General features: G+C 32.1%; 1 protein-coding gene across 1 annotated transcript; it reads left to right on the top strand.

The window, feature by feature from the left end:
- The first annotated feature begins 5,940 nt into the window (after window positions 1–5,940).
- On the top strand, window positions 5,941–9,415 carry LOC111638700 (ribosome biogenesis protein BMS1 homolog). Its single transcript, XM_023384454.1, has one exon. It carries the CDS (start codon window positions 6,050–6,052, stop codon window positions 9,413–9,415), a length of 3,366 nt encoding a protein of 1,121 aa, XP_023240222.1. The 5' UTR covers window positions 5,941–6,049.
- The last annotated feature ends 627 nt before the right edge of the window (window positions 9,416–10,042 follow it).

Raw genomic sequence — 10,042 nt, 5'->3', positions numbered from 1 at the left:
TGAAAAATAAAGTAATAAATATATATATACAGTCAAACCTCGGGTTACGAACGCCCCTGTTTACGAACAAAATTATGAACGCCATATTTTCTCCGTTTACATGCGATAACTTGGTTTCCGAACAAGCTACTCGGCAAGAGCCAGCTGGCGCAGATAAGAGAAGCACATATAGTCAACTCCCTAAACTTCTGAGGGAAAGGAGGATGTGCTTAATGCTCTTATTAAAGAAATGTGTGCAAAATGATGTAAAGTGCAGAGTTTTGTTGAAGAGTATCATCCTGATAAGGCAGTAGCAAGCCGTGTCATTGACCTTTTTAAATAACAATGCTATGTCTCACTTCTATAACATTGTGAAACGTAGGCAAAAGCACATTTCATTAGATAAATTTTTAGTAAAAAATGAGATCTAATGTATCCCAGGCAAAATCTGTTAGTGAGAAGCTGAAAATCCAAAAGGTAAGACAAAAACTCCTGAAGTGCAGTTACTGAAGCAGAGATCAATTTTCTTCCAATTCGATGATATCTGTTATGATGTGGGAAATAGAAGAACAAATAAAACCGGTAGGATCTGAGGTTTCTAAACCCGGTGAGAATTTGTATCAGGTAGTAATTGGAAAGAGATTAATTGAGTTTGTGCTGGTATACAATTGAAGTGTTGAATTTGCAGGTAATTTGATTCATAATTTGTCATTAGACAGTATTTTTTATAGCTTGTCCTAGTAATCTTGGATTTAAAAACTTTGCGAAACAAGGTTTTACAAATAGAAAAACTTTGTTTTGATGTTCACCCTCTCCGTTCCAAAAATTTCGGCTTAGCGTAGTAACTGAGAGGAAATCAATTACAAAAGGTGGTGATATTTCCGAAAATATCTTCTGAGTGTTAACGAATCGTCGATTCCCTAGGATTGTTTATTTGTTCGTTTAGTTATGACAACACATCACTTGGGCGATCTGCCTAGGGGGGATGCCATCCGGGAGGTTTTTTAAGGGAAACTGGCCGCTATTTTGGGCGTTATGGACGCGGAGAAACCCCGGGAAACACCACTTGGCCAACCTGTCCGAGCGAGGCGCGAACCCACGATCGAACTCCCAGTGTTCAGGGTACGAAAACCTCTTGGCCACTGGTGGGCGATCTCCTACGAACAACGACGGAATCCGCAAAATACAATGAGATAAAATTCATTAACCTAAACTTGCTTGATCTGGTTTTGTTAACTTTTAAATATATAAATCTTGGCCACTGGTGGGCGCGATCTCCTACGAACAACGACGGAATCCGCAAAATACAATTAGATAAAATTCATTAGCCTAAACTTGCTTGATCTGGTTTTGTTAACTTTTAAATATATAAATATAAAAATATACAGCATACATTACTTTGATATTTATATAGTTTTTCATATCAAATTTTAATGGATATGTATATATCGTTTATTTAATCCAGTGGTTCTCAACCTTTCGGGGGCTACGTAACACCATTCATATACATTTTATTATACGGATCATAGCATCAATATGTTCAAAAAATGAGGAGCAATTCCGTGTTTACTATTCTCGGGAAACAATGAAGCAATAAACTAATAAAATAGAAATATTGGAAAACATTGGTAAATATGGCAGCCAACTGCTCTGAGGGGAATAGAATGCGGACGAGTGGAATATCCGCAGAATTTTTTCGAGGATTGGCCGTCAGGATATGTCAAACACCATTTCTCTCCACCATACTCGACCGGTCCGTTGTGGGCTTCGCCGGCCCAAGGTCTTAGATTTCTAAGGTTGCCTCATACAGCCGATTTAGCCATTTCCTGCCAGATTCCGGATATACGTCATCCGTAGTCGAACCGTGGCCTAGCGACTGCTTCGCTACTGTAAGCGAGGTAAGGAAATTTTGGAATTTAACTATTTTTTTAATTTGTCGAGCGTTTTTACACTGATAATCTTCGAAGGTAAATATATCTATAGTTATTACTATTATTAAACATAATTATGTTGATAATTATATCGATAAAAATTGTTCGGAACTAACAAAAGTGTTTCTAGAACAGTTTGATATTTTGTTGTAGTCTTTACTCTTCGTTCTGTAGAAATTACAGAATATGGTTACGGATAAAATATATTCATTAATAAAATACTTTAAAATACTAAGAATAGTTTTCTGCATGTATAAAAATAGTATCTGCTCGATGAAATGACGACTACAAATAATAAGCTGGCCCGTAACAGGATGGTAACACTTTTAAAATAACCTACGATGTAAAAAAATATTGTTTATTATTAATTAATATAACTTTTTAAAATATGCATATTTACGCAAATATCAAAATTTTATTATTTTTAGATGCCAGGAGCAACGTGTGCTGTTGCAAATTCTGATAACAGCCATTGTAAAACAAAGTCATTAGACATGAAAGTCAGTTATTTTAGATTTCTTAAAGATCCAATAATAAGAAGAAAATGGATCCATAACTGTGAAAGAAAAGACAAAATTAATCCTGATTCTTGTCATGTTTGCTCTGATCATTTCACAGAAAATGCTTTTGAGAGAAATTTAAAAGCTGAATTATTAGGTTTATTGGCAAGACCTAAACTAAAGAAAACTTCACTACCAACAGTAAATTTAGGAAAAATAGAAAATAAAAATACTAAGCAGTCAAATGAAAGAAAGAATCGTGTATTAAAAAGAAATAGAAAAAACCTGATAGAAAAACTTTTAGATGTAAATAAACAGGATAAAGGAGAAGAATCTCTTAACAAATGTAACAATTGTAAAACTTTAGAAGATCTTAATTTTAAATTAAAACATGAAAATTCTATTTTAAATATGAAGATTAGACATATTGAGATAAGAATGCAAGCAATCCAGAGAAATCTGAAATTTTGGAAAAGTAAAACTGTCATCATTCAAAAAGAACATGAAAAAATGAAAAAAAGAAAGATTTTGTTATATCATTATTGAAAGGTTCTTCAGTTTGATGAGATGCAGGTAAATACTGTATATACTGTACTGTACTCATATTAATAAAACCACATAATTCAATAATTATTTTAATTTTCTGTTTTAACATTTTACTGATATTTCAGGTAAAGCATATATATGAATATGATAAAGTGAGGGATAAAGTTATTGGACCCAATAATCAAGTTTTAGTGATGATGGCAAGAGGACTATTTGCATCATGGAAACAACCAGTTTACATGGATTTTGATGTTAAAATGAAAAAACAACTTTTATTTACTGTTATTTCAAAACTTTTTGATGCAGGATATACTGTTGTTGCTGTTGTTAGTGACTGCGGTGGACAAAATATAGGATTATGGAAGGAATTAGGGATAAATATATTNTTAGGCATTGTGCATTATAACCAAAAGTCAGAGACTATCTGTATACCATTTTCTTGTTTTGAAATCTAAGTGTGAGAACCTGGAGGCCATCTAAAATGTTTTTCCATGATTTACTTAATTTTGTTTTTATTATTTAAAGATGTTGAGAATTTGTTTGTTCAGAATAGTCATTAAATTCTGTTTTACTTTCGAATTTAGTTAATGAAGGAAAAGGAACTTTCTTTTCTATTTGGCTGAGATTAGATCAATTTCCTTCGATGACACTAATTATCTTAAAATTTGTTGACACATCATGTGGTGTGACTTAACCCTGGTTCCCATCTCATGGGGTCTTAGTAACTCTTCATTGGAGGTGATTCGGACTATGAAAGTTGAGAACACTAAATTTTCATGATTTGTTTGTTCTCATGTGTTCTCGCCAGTTCTTTCTAGTTACCTCTTAAGGTTCTCTCAGTTTTCTCGTCCTTCGATATGCCCAAATTCAAAAGTCCTCCATATAACCTTTGAAGTCTGATCAGCCCATTTCAATGATAACAGAAATCTACTGATATAGAGGTAATAGAAAAATAATATTTTGGTCTAATTCCATCACCTTACCCACAAAGTACATTACCACTTGGATTAAATTAAACTAATCGGTTGGACTAATTTGAGTCTGTTAGTGCCCTATTTAGGACTGATTTCAGAGCCCTGATGGTTTAGAAGTAGAGATCTTACCGTTCTCTCCACCTACTCACTTTAGTAAAAACTATCCTGATAAACGAGCAGGATCTCACCACTTGATCTCACATAAGCAAGAATTTGTTTTTAAATTAAAAACAGTATTATAATTAATGTAAAAGTAAAAAGTGGGTATTTAACAAAGCTTAAATGTTACATTGAAATTTTCTAAATATTTAAATGAAGACTTTTTCTTGTATTAATAGATTCAAAGTTAAAGTAGGTGTGGATGTAAAGGATGACAAAAGACGATTAACTGTTATGAGAAATTTGATTGGACCAAATAATACTTTGGTAAGAATTTAATAGCATTTCATTATTATTAATATTTAGCATGAATGAATGTAACTTTGTGTAATAATTTTTTTAATAGTAAATTGAAAACATGGTTTAGGTAATAATATAAACAGTAAATCTCCACTTTACAATTATTTGCTTTATAAAAATATAGACATTTCTAAGCCCGATAGTTATATTAAAGCTAAATGATTGCCAGATTAGATCGAGCTATACTACTACTACTACTACTAATTTTATGACTCTCCACTTTTACAACTGATTAAATTTTCTATTATACTTTATGAAATGCAATATTGTTTTGTTTTGCTGATCATCTCAATGTGATATTGTATAATTAGAGTTGTATTTATGGGACTAGAACCAATATCTTCTACATTCTGTTCCATAAATTTAAATATACACTTTTCTAGAAGTCAGTTAAGTCATAAAAGCAGGAGTTTGCTGCTGCATTTGGAGAATATCAATAAAGGAAAAAATATTAAAATACTTTATTCCATTAAAGCATTTATTGTTTTCTTTTTATGTATTTTGGAGTTTCTTAATTATTTTGAGTATCAATAAGCATTATGACTCTAGATTAATGTTATTGATAACAGTAATATGAAGTGCCCTCAAGTTGTCTTCTGGTTAAATGAAAAGCTTTGATTTGATCTTTATTTTCTTCTCATATTCATGATTTATGTTTTATTAGGTAGATTAATTTCATGAAAATCTACTAGACACATCTTTAATTCATTTAAATTTTGTGTTTTCTCCAAGAAACTATTGAAAAATTGAATCTGAAATGTCTGAAATTGAATTAGGTGTATTATGTCAATTTATAATCTCAGCTTAAAATTATATTTAACAAATCTTTTTCTATAATGTCATATCTTATATTTACTTAATATTATTAATTAAAGACTAAATAATTCAGTAATGAAAGTTTATTTTTTATGTATGCAGTTATCCTTTTTTTCCTATTTAATTTTAGTATAGTTTCCATCATCTAAAATATATNTTATATAGTTTTTCATATCAAATTTTAATGGATATATATATATCGTTTATTTAATCCAATGGTTTTCAACCTTTCGGAGGCCGCGTAACACCATTCATATACGTTTTATTACACGGAGCATTAGCGTCAATATGTTCAAAAAATGAGAAGCAATTCCACGTTTACTATTCTCGGGAAACAATGAAGCAATAAACTAATAAAATAGAAATATTGGAAAACATTGGTAAATATGGCAGCCAACTGCTCTGAGGGGAATAGAATGCGGACGGGTGGAAAATCTGCAGAAATTTTTCGGGGGTGGCCAGTCAGAATATGTCAAACACCGTTTCCCACCACCCTACCCGACCGGTGCATTGTGGGCTTAGCCGAACCCATAACAAACCTGCTAAAATATAAGCCTTTTATGTGCCCGTAGGTCGGTACTTTAAAAACTACTCTTTAATTTTAACTCTTAATAAATTAATGATAAAATACATTTTGTATTTATTAATAATTTGTTTATTATTTAATAATTGTTTGTTTTATTTATGTGAAATAAAACAATTTTTTTTAATATTAAAATCGCCGTTTACATCCGTTAGAGGGCGTGTTTACCGACGACCGTAATGGCCGACCACGTGTGCTAAAACGTGAGTATAGCTTAATATTAGTTGTTATTCGTAAAGAAGAAGGATACAGATCTTAAGAATGTCGGAGACGAAGCAAGAAAACAAGCCACATCGTGTGGCACATAGTGGGAGGAAAGCTGAAAAGAAAAAAGCAAAGAATCCCCACGTTCAAGACATGACTGCACAGCAACGAAATCCCAAAGCTTTTGCCATTCAGTCTGTTGATAAAGCAGCAAGGAAATTTAGAAGAAAAATGGATATTCAGGAGAAAAAACATCATATACCACTAGTCGATCGAACACCTTTGGAACCACCTCCAATTATAGTTGCTATCGTTGGTCCACCAAAAGTTGGTAAAACTACACTTATGAAATGTTTAGTAAAGAATTTCACTCGTCAAACTTTAACAAACATCAGAGGCCCTGTAACGGTAGTATCAGGAAAGAAAAGAAGATTGACATTGATTGAATGTAATAATGATATCAATAACATGATTGACATTGCTAAAATTGCAGATTTGGCATTATTGCTTGTGGATGCAAGTTTTGGATTTGAAATGGAAACTTTCGAATTCCTTAACATATGCCAAGTTCATGGTTTTCCAAGAATTATGGGTGTACTGACGCATTTAGATGTTTTCAAGAATGCAAAAGCATTAAGAAAAACAAAGAAACAAATGAAACACAGGTTTTGGACCGAAATCTATCAAGGTGCAAAACTGTTTTATTTGTCGGGTATGATTCGAGAAGAATACTTGAAAACTGAAGTTCATAATTTGGGAAGATTTATCTCTGTTATGAAATTTAGACCGCTGCAGTGGCAGACATCTCATCCGTACGTTCTTGTCGATAGAATGGAAGATTTGACTAATTTGGATGTTGTTCGAAAAAATCCTGTTGTAGACCGCCGTGTTTGCCTGTATGGATATACCAGAGGAGCACCTTTAAGAAATAAGAGTCAAGTACATATTCCAGGTTGTGGTGATTACTTAATTAAAGAAGTAAGTTTATTGCCTGATCCTTGTCCTCTACCCGATAAAGAAAAACGTCGATCTTTAAATGAGAAGGAACGTTTAATATATGCTCCGTTATCAGGAATTGGTGGAATAGTTTATGATAAAGATGCTGTTTATATTGAACTAGGTGGAAGTCATTCCCATACACAAATAAAATCACAACAACCATCTCAAGATTTAGTAAAAATATTAGTTGACACTGAACATTCTATAGACAGTAAAATGGCTGCCAGTGAATTCAGTTTATTTAGCAATACTAAACCATTAACAGAAGAAGAAATGGATGATTTTCTTAATGAAGAGTCTAATTGCAAAAATACAGAATCAACTGAAAATAATAGAGAAACAGATAACAAAATAAATGAAGAACATACAGAAATTCAGACAAATGATGATGGTGACGATTCCGAAGATGAATCTGAGAATGAATCATTTATGAAAGAGAAATCAATAGGTGATGTGGTTATCAATAAGAACACTTCTGAAAAATATGCTTTTGCTGACAGTGATGATGATCTACAATGGGATAAAGATGATATACAAAACAATGATGTTAGATCAAAACAGAAAAAAGTAACTTTTGAAGATGATGACGATGATGATGATGAAGAGGAGGGATGCTTGAAATGGAAGGAAAATCTGGTCCAGAAAGCAGCTGATACATTTTATGAACGCCAGAAAGATACTAGAAATCTGCATAAACTTGTTTATGAAAATGATCTCTACCAAGATGATGGTGATGGAGATGATGATGATGATGATGATTATGATGATATTTTGAAAGAAGTGAAAAATGATAAAATGAAATCATTTTTAAATGGTAGTGATTGTTCGAAATTTCAAATTCCAGTAATGCGAGATTGGCAAGATGAAAGTGTAAGTGATTTCATTAAAGATTGTTTTAGTGTTGGTAAACTGGGATCAGAGGATGATATGATTGCATCATCTGAGAAAGATGATGAATTGTTTGGTGATTTTGAAGATCTTGAAATGGAAGATACCGACAATAATAAAAAAGATGAAAGTGATGATAGTGAAGGTGAAGAAGAGAATGAAGATAAAAAGGAAACAAAAACACCAGAAGAAAAACGAATGGAAAGGAAACGCAAATTGAAAGAATTATTTGACTCAGAATATGATAACAAAGATGGAAAATCGTATTATGATACTCTCAAAGAAGAATTGGATCAGCAAGCAAAATTGAACAAAACTGAATTCGATAACATGACTGACAATCTGAGAGTACAGTATGAAGGTTATCGACCAGGAATGTACATCAGAATAGAATTAGATAACATGCCCTGTGAATTTGTCACTCATTTTGATCCAACTTATCCAGTAATTATAGGAGGATTATTAAAAGGAGAAGATTCTATGGGATATGTACAAGTTCGTTTAAAGAAGCATCGTTGGTATTCAAAAATTTTGAAGACTCGTGATCCTCTAATCATATCATTAGGTTGGCGCAGATTTCAAGTTATGCCACTTTACTCCATTCAGGATCATAATGCAAGGTATAGGTTATTGAAATACACTCCTCAGCATCTTCATTGTTTTGCTTCATTCTGGGGTCCAATAACACCCCAAAATACTGGTCTTATTGCCGTCCAGTCAGTTTGTGATATTAAACCAGGTTTCCGAATAGCTGCTACTGGTGTTGTGTTAGGATTGGATAAATCAGTAGAAATAGTGAAAAAGTTGAAACTTTGTGGATATCCGTTTAAAATATATCGAAAAACAGCATTTATCAAAGACATGTTTCATAGTACTTTGGAGGTAGCAAAATTTGAAGGTGCAGCAATTAGAACAGTCAGCGGGATACGTGGACAAATTAAAAAAGCCATTCGTTCACCAGAAGGTGGCTTTCGTGCATCATTTGAAGATAAAATATTGTTAAGTGATATTGTATTTTTACGTACATGGTATACTGTTACAATTCCGAAATTTTATGCAGTTGTGACATCGTTATTACTACCACCCGAACAAAAAGCCAAATGGCAAGGAATGAGGACAGTTGGACAGTTACGTTACGAAAGAGGTCTTCATGCAAAAGTTTCTCAAGATTCTCTCTACACTCCTGTCGAAAGGAAAAAGAGATATTTTGCTCCTTTAACTATTCCTCGTGACTTACAGAAAGAATTACCATACAGAGATAAACCTAAACTGGAACCCACAAAGAAAACTCCAAGCATACAAAGTAAGAGAGTGGCAGTTATATTGGAACCACATGAAAGGGAAGTTGCTAATTTAATGAAAACAATGTCTGCTGTTCATAATGAGAAGATAAAAAGAGAGAGAATTAATATGTGGTTAAGAGTAAAGGCACACAAGAAAGAAAAAAGAAAATTAGAAGCAAAACAACAACAAAATCAAAGACAATTGAAAAAAAGAATTTTTCGTATTTTGGGAAAAATTAAGAATAAGAAATAGATTTAAGTTATTTTCAAATTAAATATTTGTTTAAAAAAATTACTTTTTAACATTGTTTAAGGAAATATTTTATTCTTTTTTAAGAAAATAAAATAATTTTTGTTGTTGATTGATGTGAGATTTTATGATAATACTTCAATATATTGTTTGTAAAATTAGATTGAAAGTTATTTTAAAACAAAAGTTGTTGAGGAAGTAAATATTGACAATTCTTAATGGCAGTACTGAAATTTATATAACAAACAGTAGGTTAAACATATAGTCTCTGTAATTTAAGGAATTCTCATAATAAACACAATATAGTCGAAATTAGAATGTAGTTTTAATAATCTTAATCTAATTATGCATTAAGATGCATTTTTGGAATAGTTATGCAAATCTTTTTATATCAGATGTTTCTGGATAACATTTTGAATAGAGAATGTATGCAGTCTTGAAGAAAGGATTGAAGCTGTCCTTGTTTAGAGACTAGAATATTGCAGAATGCTAGAGCATGCTATTGGCAATAAGTTGACCTTTTAGATTAACTACACAGCTTTATATTCTATCTCAAACAGTGATGTGACTGCCACTGTGGAGAACAGCTCTATAATTTATTGTGGATACTGTGGAGCATTTCTGTTTAAG

The sequence above is a fragment of the Centruroides sculpturatus genome, unplaced genomic scaffold (assembly GCF_000671375.1).
Source record: "Centruroides sculpturatus isolate CEXI.00-Female unplaced genomic scaffold, Cexi_2.0 scaffold1118, whole genome shotgun sequence".
NCBI classification, from domain to species: Eukaryota; Metazoa; Arthropoda; class Arachnida; order Scorpiones; family Buthidae; genus Centruroides; species Centruroides sculpturatus.
The sequence above is the reverse complement of the archived record's forward strand: the minus strand, read 5'-3'. Positions and strand labels throughout refer to the sequence as shown.